Source organism: Lissotriton vulgaris, chromosome 1_1, assembly GCF_964263255.1.
Source record: "Lissotriton vulgaris chromosome 1_1, aLisVul1.2, whole genome shotgun sequence".
Taxonomy (NCBI): domain Eukaryota; kingdom Metazoa; phylum Chordata; class Amphibia; order Caudata; family Salamandridae; genus Lissotriton; species Lissotriton vulgaris.
This window is the reverse complement of record NC_141685.1, coordinates 775,168,951-775,186,918: the sequence shown is the minus strand read 5'-3', so window position 1 is coordinate 775,186,918 and position 17,968 is coordinate 775,168,951. Positions and strand designations below refer to the sequence as shown.

Below are 17,968 nucleotides of genomic sequence, written 5' to 3'. Positions count from 1 at the left end.
CAATCCTCATTGCACTGGAATAAGTACAAACTAACACTAGCAAATAGCAATCCATATTTAGGATATTCTAGAACCATTTCCACATCTGTTCAAATAAACTCACCATGAACTTTCACTAAATACTCTTGGTCATCGTCTCCTGCAGGGCTTGATGCCAAACATGTGTACCTTCCTGTGTCTTCCACCTGTAAAACAACCATAGGTGTAATTGGACATAATTTCTGGAAAGAAACTATAGAACTCTTAAAATGAGCTTCGACCTGTACATTTCATCGCAAAACAAGTGGCCAGAACACTATTTAAATATGTAAAATTAGGGCTTGGTATTGGAGGCGTATTGGTGTGTCTGCGTCTGGGATAGCCAAAAAAGCAAGACGAACTGTAATAGCAGAGCAAGAAAGGAGACTATTGAATTATTCACAATACAGAGGTACTAAGGGCCTGATTAGAACTCAGCGGATCAGTTACTCCGTCACAAAGGTGATGGATATTCCATCTGCCGAAACATTAATCTCATTACATCCAATGGCAGATGGGATATTCGTCACCGTTGTGGCGGAGTAACCCTTTGCCGAGTTCTAAACCAGGCAGTGCACCGAAAGACAATACAAGTATTTGGGAATCCTAGTAAATTAGCACATGCTGTGTCAAATCAGAGTATTAAGGGCATATCTCCATGCTCATGCCCCCCACCATGAAGGTACGGCAAGTAAAAGTTAATATATACAGACACACTTATGGCCAGGCAGAACAACTGGTCCATTAATGCAGTGATAAGAAATGGATGACTGCTAACCTGGACTGCAAACTGCAAATACTGAGAACCTTAACTATTTCAACATGAATGCACTTTGCACTAGATACAATGTTATCTCTGAAACTGCTATGCCTCTTGGCTTTGGAATTAAAACACAACATTCCTAAGCTTGCATGTGCAAAGCTGTTCACGTAGCCTAAAGCCACATAGTGATCTCGTTTTAACAATTTTCTGCTAATTGTGTCCTCTGTTTTTCTCCTTGGTCAAGGTACATCTGGATTAATTAAGCTTTCAATTTGACTCTTGTGTATGATGCACATTGTTGGCTATAGGGTTGTCCCTTACTCACTCCACAATCCCATTCCTATGGAGGCTGTATTGATTTTACCTAGAGCTATGTGTTTACTTTACATCCATGTATTTTTGCATGTATACACCCTTAAAAGTTAGCCAACATAGAACAAATCCTTTTTACACAATCTGGCTGGACATGACAGAGTCATTATGTTGCAGCCATTTTGGTTTTCCATTTTGTTTTTTAATTAAAGGGACCATCCAATGTAGAGAAAAATAAACAGTTCGTTCTCTTTAGCTAGTCATGCATCTAACAATCTCCTGCAATAGGTATTTTAAAATATTGTTTTTATTTGATTATTTTGGATGGGGTTTTGCGACTATTGTGGTAGTATTCATTGAATGTCCCCTTTAGTTCTTTGTATGAGAAGATGCCTGCTGACTCATTGTATGTCTCTGATGAATAGCTTAATGGGGCCCGAAACCATGGTCGTTTATATATTGAGAAACTGATTTCTCGCCACCTTCACTCTATACTATGCAAAGGTATGTGTTGACATGTTATGTTTCACTTATTATACTGTTGTTCTTCAGGAGCCTTATTGTCTGCTTTAAACCCTACACAATATTAGTACTAATTTGAATCTGCATTTTATACTGTATTTAAGCTGAGTTTGTAATGGCAAGGGAAATAAGACTTCTTTACAAGTACAACAGAAGAAAAAAGAAATAGAAATTCTGCAGCAGAAGTGATGTGCTATTCACAAAGGGAACACATATAACCAATTGGCCAGAATTCTTAAAACAAGCCCAGACAAAAAAGCATTCTGAAACATAGTGAACTATTAGTTTCTGTGAATAGTAGAGCAGGACAAAAATTACTCATCTTTTATGGAGCTCAAACTCGAAGTCCAAATAAATGTATGAATTCAAAATTAATGGAACGTTATGTAATATGGAACAGGGTTATTTTGAAAGGTGTGTATCCATTACCTGAACACTAGCTATGCGAAGCATTTCACCACCTCTGAGGATGTGGATATCATCAGTTTGAGGGAGTGGTCGTCCATCTTTCAGCCAGGTAATTTTGGGTGGTGGGACACCAGTAGTAGAGCAGATCAGCTCCAAGGGGTTGTTGACAATCACGGTGATCTCTTCAGGAGAACCTGATCCATTTATATGAGGAGGATCTAAAAGACAGAAATAAAAAGCATGCTGAAAGTTGTTTCTCAGCTGGTAGAATACAATGAAATAATGACTTTCCAATCACCTAGAAAGACTATTGGGCTGGGACCAGAATCCCCATACTGGACCTCCGGCGGGAGCGCACACCTCTGATTGCATTGTTGGGCAATGTGAAGGTGGTCCCTCCCAAGCTTCGTACTTTAACTGCTCTTCTGTTGCTGCTGACTAGGCGATGAGTGGCAATACATTGGCAGGCCGCCTGGTGCCACTAAAGGATGCCTGGCTTAAATATGCGGCGTACTGTCAAGATAACATTACTGCATTCTGGGAACTGATGTCAGTGCGATCGCGCCCTAGAGACATTTGGGCCCCTCTGGAGAGATACTTGAGCATGCAAGCAAGAGATAATGGGAATGTTGCCCCTTGAGCACAGGAGGGAGATTAGGGTTTGCTGATGCTATTGACTGTGGTGATTAAAATGAGGCGGCACAGAGCTACCACATGCTACTGTGGTGTCCCTACCATTGTGGTTGGTGTCGTGCTAGCGGGGCAAAAGCCTGCACAGGTCTCACCGAGTAGCTGATATCCAATCTCTCCCCTCTATTTAAAGTACATTCCTTGCTCCTACTGGATGAGAATTTTTGTTATTGAGATAGCACCAGCTTCACACTATGATACGCCTGTCAGAACATTGCAGCTAAAATCCGTATATGTCCACTGTCATACACTTGTTGTCTTTATCTTTGTATTGCATTTAAAATGGCAATAAAGAGAAAAAAAGAACCCCATATGGCTCGAGATGGTGGAAATATTCATGACTCAATCTACTTCAAACTCACAATTTTGAACTGTGTCTGGAATCCTGGTCAAGATTAAAATTTGTAACCCAAATGGGTTCTGATACTGCACCTCTCATTCTGCCATGGTGCAATGCAGAAAAAGACAAATAGGTCAACATACTCAGTCATGTGGGACATCTGTGAAACATCAACAACTAGGGTGAGAAAAACCGGGACATGTGGCTGCTGTTTCTAGACTGAAAGCAGATTTGTAAAGCATGTTGTTATTTTCAGAACTTAGTTCTAGCTTTGTTGTTTCACTGGGACTTCTTGTCTTGGGTCTTTCCACTGGTTGAAAGCAGGGATAAGTCGTCTGTTGACCATCTATAGACGGTTATATGTTTTGCAGAGTACTGTCAGGGACTGACGAGGGGCATTTCATTCTATACAGGTTTCTACTTATTTAAACGTTCACGTTCTGTAAGTTCTTTAACTGCTGAATTATGCATAATTTCAATTTAATGTGCACCAGATGCTAACCCTAAGCTTTTAATTTCCATTTATAGACTTGACAATTTGATAGAAGCAGCATATACTTAAATGCATGGACAAGGTCTATGTTTCCCACACATACACTGTCTTACGATTGAGTATGTATCAATGCTAGCAAAACATTTAATCAAAATATCACATATTTCTATTGCTTCTATTTTATTTGCATGTAATCATTTTCAGATGTAAACACTGGTAACAATTTGTACAGACAGGGATTATGTAGGGACATATCGTTCACATGAAAATACAACATCTGTAGTTTTTGCAAGACTCCCTAAATTCAACTAAGTGATTTGACACCCAGGTGCGCACTACTCTGACTGCTGTGGATGGTAATGCCAAAGAAGCAACAAATCCATAACACAGACCCTATGTACCATATTTAAAATGTATTTGTATTCACTTGCTATTGATAGTAAATGTGTTTTTTATTTAAATACTAACAACTATCTGTGAATAAACGTGAGCTGGTTGCCTCAAGGAGAATGGCAAACAAACGTAGGACATTATTTGATTTTTCTCTTTATAACTTGTACCTTGATAAAAGTTTATGATACAAAAACTAGTAGTAGAGAAACACGGCCCAAGAAGTTAACCTGTCCATGCATACAACTACTGAGCAATAAAATGGAGGGAACATGTGTTGTCTTTGGAGTTGATAATGCACAGGACCTCATAAAGATTTATGGCAATGAATTTCTCTGCTGAATCACTCCTCAATTAATATTTTAGAACCCCAAGAATGTTACATTATTGTCACTTGTACCAATGCCACATTGAGTCTTCTACTCAATAAAGTTGAAACAGGGCTCACTAACATGAACATTTTATGTCCAGTTATTTACATTTCACATAAATCTCAGAACAAGTTTCACACCAGTGCTTGCTGTATTTTGATTAGAAACAACAAAGGCACAGGAATATCAAGCAAGCTGCCCAACTGAATTTCTGTTCTAACACCACAATTTGAATGGCTAAACTACATACATTTTACTAACCCAAAATCACATTTAAACTACTAGACCACACCTCTCCCACAAAACAAACTGGCTCACTAACCCACGCTTGGTCCTCTAGAACATGTCTCTTCCCTCTAGATCACATCCTCACCCATTAGCCCACACCTTCTATACCAGTTTACACCTCAAGATTCCTCCTCCAACTGCTAGACCAAAGTCCTTCATGCTAGAACAAACATCCTAACCATTTGCCAAACTGTCCCCTAAAAGGATCACACCTCACAAGTCTACCCATACAACACTTATTCTACTAGACCAAGCCATCTCTTGTAAAAATTAAAATCTTCATTGATGGCCCAAAAATATAATTTGTGTGTGCTAGACATTGCTTATGTCTTCTGCTCTTTATCAGCCGGATGCCCAGATATGGAAAGACACAAATGATGCAGTTGTGGAAGTGTGCTACAACCACTGGTAGACGTTTGGTAGATACCTGCGATGAGTGGCAATACATTGGCACGCCGCCCTGTTCCACTAAAGGATGCCTGGCTTAAATATGCGGCACACTGTCAAGATAACATTACTGCATTCTGCCATGACCCCAAAGAGTAACACTTTGAACTGGTAAAGGTAATACTTCTAACTGGTAATGTTGTCCATTTACCACAAACATGAGGTATATATGGTGCTCTGGTGGATGGAAATGAAAGAGATGGCCTTGAGATCATATGATCTCCTGCGGAATGCAGTGCTTGATGTGTTGCAAGACTGTCATTTTGAAGTGTTCTGATACTATCTAATGATTGAGTAGACTAAGGTCTGGTATTAGCCTTGGTGTCCAGTTTTTTTAGGTATTCGGAAGTATAGAGAATTTGAGATACTGGAAGTAGTTCTATTGCCGCTTTTGAAAGCAATGCTTTCACCTCCTATCGCAGCAGCCTTTGATGCCTCTGGCTGATGGTGTGATAAGGTGGTATGTTAGTTGGTGTGGTGTGAAATTCCTCCTATAGGCGTGGGTAAGGATGGATAATACCCACTTGTCTGAGGTTATTCTATTCAATTTGGGAAAAAAAAAACCTGCCCCTCCGTTAGGCGTTGCATGATTAAGGGTATGGAGAGTAAGTCATTACTTTGAGGCGGGGGACCCCTAGCCTTGAGTTCTTCTGCCTTTCTGCAGGCTTTGCCCCACAAAACCTAATCTTTGGTTATGGTTGGAAGTGTGCTCTCCTGGAAGGACTGCTGATGCTGGAAGGTATCAATATTATCAACAATTGGTTCATTCGGGTGCACAATATTTCTTTTACTTTCTCATAGTTTATGTAGAATTTCGAGCAAAGAATCAGAATCCAAAAACCATCTAAGTATTTATGTACTGTTTTATAAATTGTAGTCATTCATAGATACTTGTACCATATACGAATTGCAAAATAGGCTGTACAAAAAGTGAACAGATAGTGCAAGTGGTGACTTGTAGTGCTCAGTGCTTACGGCGCAAAAGTGACAAAAAACTGTACAATTATTATATACAAGGGGGGATACAAAAAATAATTTGACGTGGCCTATGCATATTTCAAATTATAAGACTGTACACTGCATTTGTCAGTACTAAGTGCAAAATATCAATGCAACCAATCCACTTATTCGTCGACGTTTCACCCCTCAGCAAGCATACATACGGAGTCAACAACGGGTCTTCATCAGGACTGTGGGGGACAGCAAACAGCCTAAGAGATTTAAAGGAGATGGTTTGTTTGAGAATGGATTCTGAAAATGACTAAGGGCCTCACATGCCTTTGCTCATAATAGCACTCACCTTCATGCAAACCCAGCCGGGTTTGAGGTGGGGATAGAACTGTATTTATCTGTTCTAATAAAAGGAAGAGAAGAGCCCTAGGAAAACGGATGTAATCATAGTTACAGCATTACCATTTTAATTAAGGATCCAGTAGGAGCCCAGGGGAGCACACTCCAGCAACATCGCAACAGTCAGGAGGCGGGTCACTTTTTGCCTCCGGGTCAGGAAACTTTACAAGTCCATATCTGTTCCTGATTGCTCCCATTATATGCCACAACCTCGACGTCTCCCTCCTCTTAACCCCAAGAGTCTCTCCCTCCTCAGTTCCACCGTCGGAGAAACACATATATCCTCCCTATACTTATTCCCGTGCCCCCATTTGTGGTCCCATTTGCGTGGACATCCCCTCCCTTTATATATTGTTTTTTTCTGCAACCATGGCATGGTCCATATCTTTTGCCCAATCTCTCAGCTGTGCTATGGTATCTACGCCCCACTTCTGAGTAATATTCCGTTTCGCTAATTCCACCCCACTGTGGCCCAGGATTGTTCAGCTTGTGTGAGGTCAGTAGTTGCCTACCAGATATTTAGTGTGGGAGTCATGTGGATGGGTTTGTCACAAGCCCTAGTCAATTGTCTGGTGACGTCCGGCCAATACTGTTGTATGTGAGGGCAATCCCATAGAATATGTAAGAATGTACTCATCTGATTGCAGTGTCGGACGCAAAGTGGATCAGGTCTCCTTCCCAGCCGGTAAAGCAGTGTAGCATCAAAATATACTCGGTGAAGAATTTTAAGTTAGACCAGGCAAAGTCGCATCTGAATGGCTACTTCTCAGGGTGAGGACAACACCTCCGTACAGACATCATCGGCTAACTGTCCCAATTCAGTTTCCCAGCTCGCGCTCATCTTTAGCATTGGATCGGTCCGATCATTGATCAAGTTCTTATATGTGAGAGAGATGGCCTTGCGGTTCATAGAATCCAGCAAGAGCCAATCTTCCAGGGGAGAGGAGTCTGGAAGGGGGGTAACTTTAGGGAGGATGGAGTCAATGGCATAGCAGATCTGGAGATACCGAAAACCTTCAGATGGTGCTAGCTGATACTTAGATTGGAGTTCAATAAACAATGCCTTCTTGCTCTTGATCCCCATAACGCCCACTGTGGAGATCCCGATCGTATCCCATTTATCAAAACCTGCATAGGTACTAAGTCGGCCCAGAATGTCCGATTCCCATAGAGGGGTAGCCTTTGTGAGGCGCCCCTGCCACCCCATTCGTCATTGCGCCCCATGCCACACCTCCACTGTACGCACAGAGGGACCGGTCAGGCGCAATTTCTTGTGGTTTGTAAATAGCGCTCTGTTGTAGCCCCCCTTCCCCATTAACCAGTGATCTGTGTGAAAGCTAGGATCATCGTGCCGTCCGAACACCCAATGGTTGATAGCCGTGAGCTGTGAAGCCTGATAGTACAGACACATATCCGGCAGTCCAATACCCCCATCATACCATCCCATAGTAACCTTGGCCATGGCTATTCGAGGTGGTTTACTATCCCACAATAAATCCCTCACTGCTGCCTCGATCTGCAAAAAATAAGTGTTAGGCACCGGAATTGGAGTGTTTTGTAGGGCATAAAGAAAACGTGTCAGAGCAAGCATTTTGAACAAAGACGTACGTCCTAACAGAGTAAGGGGGACCGTCTTCCAATGCGTGACGTCCGAGCGAAACCTCAGTAACGTCCCCATTAGATTCCATTAACAAAATAGTGTGGCATTAGAGGTTATCAAAATCCCTAAGTAACGAAAGCCTTGGGACAACACAGGAACATCATATCCCCGAGGACTTCATGGTGGCTCTCCCCACACCACTGGATTCAAGAAAGCGAAGCTGAAGACGGCTGGAATGCCAGAAACCCGTCCTCGGAAGCTTGTTTCCGGTCCAGGGAAGGCATGGCTTGGCAGTTTGGGCTGGACTGTTCCCACGAGGCACAGGGTCAGACTGATTTGCATATTGCCATGTCTGAACTGAGGTGGTGTGGAGTGCAAAAAAACGATGGATTTAGGCCCAGATCTCTGTACTGGGGTGAATGTATGACATTGTTATGCATTCTGTCCATCAACTGTGGTTTTTGCATTTGTCACCCCGAGTGGGATGGGTATGCTCAGACGTGAGTCCCATGCACTCCACACCACTGGATTCAAGCAAGCCAGGCTGAAGACGGCTGGAATGCCACAAACCGGTCCTCGGAAGCTTGTTTCCGGTCCAGGGAAGGCATGGCTTGGCTGTTCGGGCTGGACTGTTCCCATGAGGCACAGGGTCAGACTGGTTTGCACATGGCCATGTCGGAACTGGGGTGGTGTGGAGTGCAAAAAAACGATGGATTTAGGCCCAGATCTCTGTATTGGGGTGAATGTATGACATTGTTTTGCATTCTGACCATCAACTGTGGTTTTTGCATTTCTCCCCAAAGGGAGTACATCTGGGATTTAGACCAGTTTATCTGATACCCAGAGTGTGCCCCAAAAATATGAATCATCAATCTAATGCCCATAATACCTGGGTCTCCCCTGATTCAAACCGCCAGAGGCTCAAGAACCATGGCAAAGAGGAGTGGCGACAACGGGCATCCCTGTCTTGTGTGCCGACACAGGGGGAAAGGAGCAGAGCGATGGTTGTTTACTGAGACATGAGCCATAGGTTGTGCGTATAACAGTTTGGCCCACCCGATATACTTGGGTCCGAACCCGATGCAGGCAAGAAATGCAAACAAATACTCCCACGCTATTGTGTCAACTGCCATTTTGGCGTCAAGATTGCGCGCTGTGTTCCATCCTGGCATGAATCCCGATTGATCTGGGTGAATCAAGTCACTGAGATAGGGGAGCAGACGAGTCGCCAACAGTTTGGCCAAAATTTTAGCCTCCACTGAAATCATGGAAATAGGTCTATACGAGGCGCACTCCTCAAACGGCTTACCCAGTTTATGGATGACCACAATAGTGGCCGCTAGGATATTATCCGGGAGGAGGGAATTTTCATAGCATTCGTTATATAGATTGATCAAGCGGGGTGCTAATTTGAAAGCCATAGGTTTGAATAGTTCAATCGGGAGCCCTTTCGGGCCCATCGCTTTACCCGCACGAATCTCCTGAATTGCCTTGTGAATTTCCTCAACTGATAGCTCAGTGTCCAATGCCTCCCTTCCCTATTCAGAGAGACACGTCACTCTGATAGTGGCAAGGAGTTCCGCCACCGTTGAAGCTTGTGAGTTCTGTGGAACACCATATATTTTTTTATAATGGTTTGCAAAGGTCTCAGCGATACTCTGCGGGTCCGTAATCAGATCATTATCAGGTTCTTTTACTGCACGTACCCATCTGGCTGATTGTTCTTTGCGTTCCAGCCACTCCAGCAACTTGCCGGTTCGTTCTCCCTGTTCGTATCTCCTATGCCGGGTGGCCAGAGCGCATCTATTGGCGTCCTCTAGGAGTAACTGTCTGTAATCTTGTCTTTTAACATTAAGCAGGTGTTGAGTGTTGGGGCCTGGGTCCCGGGAAACGTTGACCTCAATGCGCAGGATCTCAGCTTCCAACTCCAGCACCCTCCGACGGTGCTCAACCCTGTGGCCCGCCATCACAGAAAGTGCTTTTCCTTTGATCCCTGCGCCATATGCCCCCAGAGTGAAATAGCTGACTGAACCGAACCTATATTCACCTCATAGTAATCGTCAGTGTCTTTCCGCCAGGTGTCTCTAATATGTGGAATCTTTAGTGCTCAGGGCTGAATCACTATCGGACCAGGTTGCGGCGGGTGCTGCACACCGAGAACCGTCGACACAGGGGAATTATCTGATACCCCCACGCCAAACATGCAGAATCAGAACATTTGTGCATGTGTGAACAAGTAGTCGATTCATGATTGACTGCCGTGTTCACCAGACTGAAACGTAAAGTGTGTGTCATGGGGGTGCGACCATCTCCAGATATCCACCATCCCTAATGCGTCGATAAACTCTCATAGTTGGGAGCAATGTGCTGAGTCACATCTGGACGGGGATCTATCCAGTAGACCATCCATAGTCAGGTTAAAGTCACCTCCCATAATCAACGTACCCACAGGTAAGTTTAGTGAAAGTGCCCCTACATCCGTCAATGTCAATTGCTGCAGACCCGGTGGGGCATACACGGAAATAACATTTAGGACTCTGCCCTCCCACATACCTGTGCAAACTCCGTATCTACCCTGTGGATCTGTCCAGATATTTTGTATGACGTACGGACAGCCTTTGCGAAGGAGGACCCCCACGCCCCTGGATCCAGTGGGGAAACCTGAGTGTGCCACCATCCGATACCCCTTCCTGTTAAGGGCCATTCAAGAGTTACCGATCAAATGGGTTTCTTTTAGCAACACTAAGTCAAGCCTGTGGCGGTGGACATACTGCAACACAATACCCCTCTTAATATTATCTCCCAACCCGTTGACGTTCCAGGTGGTAAGTTTAAGTCCCTGACCTTTTGCCATTTATCACAGGTATCAATAGAATAATATCCATGGAGGATATATAGCCCAACAAACCCTCCAATGCCTCCCTCTGTGTGACCCCTAGACCTTCCATGTCGAACTCGAAGTTTATGTTTATGTTTATGTTTTTGAGATTTTTATTGCGCACGAGTACCCTAGGGTGTCTCGGCGCATGCAGAACTTCCTAATAACAGAAGGCATCTAAAGGGATCACTGGTTGAATAACCAAGTCTTCAAGAGCTTGCTGAACATGATGAGAGTAGGGCAAGTTTTTATAGCCATGCGAGGGAGTTCCACAGCCTGGGGGTTGCTACCAAGAAGCGCCTGTCTCCCCATGTGGTGGTTCTGGTGCGTGGCACCGGGAGCATGTGTGTGGAGGCTGATCGTAAAGATCTTTTGGGAACATAGATTTGGAAGGTGTCCTTCAGGAACCTAGGTCCTGAGTCATGAATGGCTTTATAGGCGATGCAAAGAGCCTTGAACTTTATCCGACTCTTTACTCTCAGCCAGTGTAGGTGGTATATGGCTGCGGAAGTGGGGTGACGAGTTGGAACGCCGAGCAGTATTCTAGCTGCCGCGTTCTGCACTGATTGCAGCTTGGATATAACCTGCTCCTGAGCATTGAGGAAAAGGGCATTGTCGTAGTCCATTTTTGAGAAGACAAGCGTGGTGATTAAGGTTTTTCCTGCAGTTGAAGGGAGATACGGCAGCAACTTCTTGATTTTCCTCAACATATAGAAAGAGGATGCCGCCACAGCGTTGACATGGTGCTTAAAAGACAGTTTATCATCGAACATGATGCCGAGATTCCTGACGTTGGTTACTGGTGTGGGGGGGGACCCATATCACTGGGCCACCAGGTCGCAGACCACTCAGGAGAGAGCCTGCCGAAGGTCAGCACCTCGGTCTTATCAAAGTTCAATTTTAAACTGTTATCCGCCATCCAAGAGCTTATGGCCATCATCCCTTCCTGGAATCTAGCGGCGACTGCGGGACCATCTTTTTGAAATGCCAGCACCAGTTGTGTGTCATCGGCATAGGTGGTTAGCCGCAGTCCGTGAGCTTTTATAACCCTCGCCAAGTCTGCCACATATATATTGAATAATGTGGGGCTTAGTGAGGATCCCTGAGGGACCCCACAAGGAAGAGTGGAAGTGGGCGAGTAGAAATTGCCCAGTTTCACCGGTTGAGTATTCAACCTCTCCTACTGCGATCTGAACATAGAAACCAGCTAAGATGTGCATATACAATCTACCACTTTGGCATGCTGCAAAATACCCCACGATGTAACCCTCACAACAAAATAAACTCAAAATAGTCCATGACCCAAAGAACTCACCCCCTTCCTGCCTCCCTGCTTAACTGGACTGAAACCGCCTGCCACCCCCAACATGCAGAGTGCCTGTAATCCACCCTTAAACAATTCCAGGGAACGTGAGCTACCCCACTCCCCATCCTACCATCGTTATGCAAACAGTTCTTCGCCCCCGGCCCGATCCCCACCCCCATAACAATATGCAATACTAAGGCCCATTACGGTCTGCAATAGACGTCACTCGGTGCCCACGCTTTCTATAGTAGTACAGCAACGAACCCTAAAAGAAAATCAGTCACCTTCAGAACGGTTAAACCAATTTAACGATCATAGCAATCAAAGATATAAGTAGGCTATTCAAACGTTAGGACAATCCCAGGACCCAGGACCACAAACATTACATAAGCATCAGAAATCCACCCCAGCCTACCCCCACACAGTAAATATCCGTGATCTCCTCCTGTTCGGGAGACCATGGCTCCAAGACCATGCGCCGAAGCATTCTGGAGGGCCTCAGGAACCCAGGGTTGCCCCCATATAGTCTTACCAATCCTGTATATACCCGGGAAACAGTGTCAGTGGAGTGGAATGTGGAGGAGATCGCCTCTGCTGGCACCAGTCTGCGTGACCATCTACTAGCGAGAATGCCTTTTCCCCTTTCTTTTCGACCATAAGCCAGCCATCAAGCCAGTCCCAGGCTTCAGGACAAGTGAAAAACCATGATTTTCGATTGGCTTCCACTCGCAGCTTGGTGGGGAACATCATTGCATATTTGACTTCCTGGTCTCGTAGGGCCCGTTTCACCTCCAGGAAACTTCGGCGCTGTTTCTGCACCAGTAACGTGAAGCCCGGAAAAAACATAATCTTGCCGTTCTCAAGGGTAAGTGGTGGGGCAGCCCTTGCCATTTGAAGAATAACATTGCGGTCTCGAAAGTTAAATACCCGTGCCAGAAGCAGCCTAGGAGAAGCTACCGGCCTCGGACAGCCCGCAGGCACTCGGTGAGCTCTTTCAATTGTGAAACATTTGGAGAGTCCTATGGGTTGTAGATGCTTAAGGACCAGTTCCTCCACGAAAAGGTCTGCCACCTGACCCTCTGCGCATTCCGGAATGCCAATAATGCGGATGTTGTTCCGTCGCATTCGACCTTCGTAATCGTCCAGCTGCAGGGCCATCGCCTCGTGAGAAGAGCGCAGTTCAGTAACTTGTTTCTTGAGTAGGGCAGTGTCAGTGACCAGTTCCTTGGTAGTTTTCTCCACTGTTCCCACCCTCTCTGCAATTTTCTTCATGTCTTCTCAGATCAGCGCCACATCTGTGGCCACCATGTCTATTCGTACCTCAAGAGAGGTCCTTATCACCGTGATTGCTTTGAGGAGATCTTTAGTCGATGGTTCCGTAGTGTTCCCTGGGGTCGTCGTCTCTGTTTGGTCTTCGTCCTGCTGTTACTGCCAGGCGCATTTCTCTAACTTGGTCTGGGTCGTCGTCCGATTTTTACGACCGGACGCCATTGTCCTTACCACGTGAACACCACTCAAGATCAAGGCGCTGCTGCTACTCCCGGCCACCTGCAGTGAAAACCCTCACGCAGCCTGTCGGTTTTCTCAGGAAGCACCCTGCACAGAGGGGTGTCTAACTAGGTCCGTCGCGTAGTGCGTGTAGCAGGAAAGATAATGCACACCAAATTCCTAGCTGTGGACGGTCAGTTTAGGATCAGGACCAGACCACCTCAACCGTAGAGATCTCTTCGCAACTGTGTCTCTCGCCCCATCCGTGTAGCAATTCGTGAGGCGATACGGAAGTCTCAGGGACCCATGGGGCAAAAGTCTCTCCTCCAGGCGTGTTAGGCGCACCGAAAAACCAGTACCTCCACTATGTCTGCAGCTCCCCGGGAATAAATATCATATCTTGCATGCGTCAATGCTGCTCTAGTCCATCTGGGGCCCCACAGTAGCACTCTCCAAGTCCCAGTGGTGACCGGCTCTCTGTTAGCGTCCAATCCGGGTCTTAGCTGCTTGACTCCAGTCCGGCTGTTGTGTCCATGGGATATCGCAAGGTCCAGGACCAAGAAACTGTCTCATACAAAAAACATCAGGCCACCAGCAGCAGGTCCACAGGAGACTGCAATTCAATTCGAGGGCCACTTCTAGCCCGCACTTGCTAGCTGCCTCTCTTATCTGCACTGTGGGGGGCCGCCACATTTCCAATTAGGCTTTTTTCCATGCCCCAGCGCTCCTGTGACGATCGGCAGAAAAATGCTACCACTCCAGGTCTTCACAGTATTTTTCCGATCAGTGCCTTAAACACATGAGGCACCAAGCAGTCCAGGGGCCCCCAGAGCACACTCTACAGGTGGGAGACAGCCCGCAGCGGGCTCCTCATAACCGCGCACAGGCCTCAGGGCCATCTAGGGCCTGCACGCACGCGTCTGCCACGGCCTGCACCAAGGCTCACCATGGGGGCTGCCTCACCATTCACTCGGCCCCCGTCACTCACTGAGCTCCCAGGGAGGGTCCCCGCAACTGCTGCAAGGGATCTGGCAGTGCGCACACCAACGATGAGTACCTCCGGAGGACTGTTGTGGCTCCGTCTACATAGGCCACAGCAGCGGTCTTGCGTGGTGCGAAGCCGGCACAGCGCCACACTCCTGCAGGCGGAGACACCCGCAAGGTCCCGGACTTTGGAGCACTCACGGGGCACCGTCACCAATCCGCACCTAATTTATCAGGGCGATCACCGGGCACCACAGCCGCACACCGTCGGCACCAGGGCAGGAATCGGGCCAGTGGGAGCAAAGTTATTTAGGATAATTTGGGAGTGGCGCTCTGGAGTAAAACTACCGAACAGCCATTCCCATTGGCGGTTAGCCACGCCCCGTCCTCTGGCAGTTTTTTTATCAGTTGCTCCATATCTTCCCAGTGATACCTTTCATATCTGGATAACGCATCCACTGAGTTGCCAAACAGCTATTGTGTGGTTGTGCTGACCACTACCCTTTGGCCAGTGTCTCTGTCTTTCCTTTCGACTTTCCACTTATAGGGATGGGTGCATCCCCAGAGCTCCATGCCAAGGCCTTGTTCGTGGCTGTGTTTTTAAGAGGGAGCTTGGTGGTGCATGTTCTCTTACATACAAGGGATCCTCTGATACGACCTTCTACTTTCTCTACCCTCCCCCCATGGTCATAACCCTTCTTTTAACTTGTCCCCTGAAGTTCTCAGTTACCTATTTTTTCATGTTTTGTAGCATGGGGAAACTGGACTGAGAGTTCCATTTTGAAAAAACTCTCCACCAAGAAATCATCTTACTCAACCACATGTAACTTAATCTTACCGAAGTCAGCCACCCTTCGGATGACTGTGTGATATGGTATGGAGTGGTGGCATCCAGTACAAGGGGTTTAACTGGAGAGGACTCCAAAGATGGGTCCTTTTGTGGGTCTATATTGAATTAATTCCTCGGGTCATCCTAGTCATCTGTAGGAATGAAATCTTGCAACGATATTGATGCAATCGTTTGTTAGTATGCTCATAGCAGGAGTACGATTAACAGTCCTCCCTTCCTGAAGTTAACAATGCCATCCTGCTAAATTTCAGTTAACAGATTAGTTATTTCCAAATGAAAATGAGTCAACCATAGTTATGAACTATGAAAGATAAGAACTAAATAATTATATTGCAAGATCACCTCTGCCTTTTCACCTTTCAACCACAAAGAAGATCTGATCTTTCATTCTTTTTATTTGTCAAGTGTCATACAGGCCCCTGTACTCCAGAGGTTACTGCACATATCAAATACACTTGCAATTGACTTTGAATTTTATGTGCAATAAACAAACCACATTATAACAAACCCCCCTACCCCCAGATTGCACCCATGCCACACATAGCCATCCATGTCGTCACCGCACACCCAGAAATCACAGTCCCTCCGGGTCTTCCCGCCCCGCCCCTGTCCAGCCATGAGGGATGTATATATATCAGGTCGGCAAACGTGCCTCCATGTCCTGTGGCAGGTCCAGGTCTATCCCCCGGTCATCCGCCCACCTGTGCCAAATCTTGTAGTGATTACGCGGGCCTCCCCAGGCCAGGAAGACTGGTTGTTCAAACCCCATGGAGAAGTCTAGCCCATTTTTCCAAACTGCCACAGATGGGGCCCTGGGCGCCTTCCAAGCCTTAGCAATGTCTCTCTTCGCGAGTGTGAGGCCTAACAGCAGGGGATGTCGTTTGTAGCGATTACCCCCCACTCCCTCCATGGCGTGGAGCAGGGCCAAACGCGGTGTAAAGGGGTGCTCCCAGCCCAATACCTCCGACAAGCAGGAGTGTACTCCTCTCCAAAATCTATGCAATGATAGGCAGTCCCAGACTGTGTGGAGGAGCGTACCCTCCTCCCGTTGACAGCGGAGGCACTCAGGGCAGGAATCGGGCCAGTGGGAGCAAAGTTATTTAGGATAATTTGGGAGTGGCGCTCTGGAGTAAAACTACCGAACAGCCATTTCCATTGGCGGTTAGCCACGCCCCGTCCTCAGGCAGTTTTTTTATCAGTTGCTCCATATCTTCCCAGTGATACCTTTCATATCTGGATAACGCATCCACTGAGTTGCCAAACAGCTATTGTGTGGTTGTGCTGAACACTACCCTTTGGCCAGTGTCTCTGTCTTTCCTTTTGACTTTCCACTTATAGTGATGGGTGCATCCCCAGAGCTCCATGCCAAGGCCTTGTTCGTGGCTGTGTTTTTTAAGAGGGAGCTTGGTGGTGCATGTTCTCTTACATACAAGGGATCCTCTGATACGACCTTCTACTTTCTCTACCCCCCATGGTCATAACCCTTCTTTTAACTTGACCCCTGAAGTTCTCAGTTACCTATTTTTTCATGTTTTGTAGCATGGGGAAACTGGACTGAGAGTTCCATTTTGAAAAAACTCTCCACCAAGAAATCATCTTCCTCAACCACATGTAACATAATCTTACCGAAGTCAGCCACCCTTCGGATGACTGTGTGATATGGTATGGAGTGGTGGCATCCAGTACAAGGGGTTTAACTGGAGAGGACTCCAAAGATGGGTCCTTTTGTGGGTCTATATTGAATTAATTCCTCGGGTCATCCTAGTCATCTGTAGGAATGAAATCTTGCAACGACTCATACATTGATATTGATGCAATTGTTTGTTAGTATCCTCATAGCAAGAGTACGATTAACAGTCCTCCCTTCCTGAAGTTAACAATGCCATCCTGCTAAATTTCAGTTAACAGATTAGTTATTTCCAAATGAAAATGAGTCAACCATAGTTATGAACTATGAAAGATAAGAACTAAATAATTATATTGCAAGATCACCTCTGCCTTTTCACCTTTCAACCACAAAGAAGATCTGATCTTTCATTCTTTTTTTTTTAACAAATTTTATTTGTCAAGTGTCATACAGGCCCCTGTACTCCAGAGGTTACTGCACATATCAAATACACTTGCAATTGACTTTGACTTTTATGTGCAATAAACAAACCACATTATAACAAATCCCCCTACCCCCAGATTGCGCCCATGCCACACATAGCCATCCATGTCGTCACCGCACACCCAGAAATCACAGTCCCTCCGGGTCTTCCCGCCCCGCCCCTGTCCAGCCATGAGGGATGTATATATATCAGGTCGGCAAACGTGCCTCCATGTCCTGTGGCAGGTCCAGGTCTATCCCCCGGTCATCCGCCCACCTGTGCCAAATCTTGTAGTGAAACCCCATGGAGAAGTCTAGCCCATTTTTCCAAACTGCCACAGATGGGGCCCTGGGCGCCTTCCAAGCCTTAGCAATGTCTCT

General features: G+C 46.0%; 1 protein-coding gene across 1 annotated transcript in view; it reads right to left on the bottom strand.

Annotated features, from left to right (window-relative positions):
• HMCN1 (hemicentin 1) overlaps positions 1-17,968 on the bottom strand; it is a 1,183,532-nt gene that overhangs the window by 335,358 nt on the left and 830,206 nt on the right. Inside the window, exons 69-70 of the mRNA XM_086956029.1 lie at positions 2,045-2,241; positions 104-185 (exon numbers count right to left, since the gene is read on the bottom strand). Of these exons, the coding sequence (XP_086812155.1) occupies positions 104-185; positions 2,045-2,241 (279 nt within the window). The remainder of the gene's footprint in view (positions 1-103; positions 186-2,044; positions 2,242-17,968) is intronic.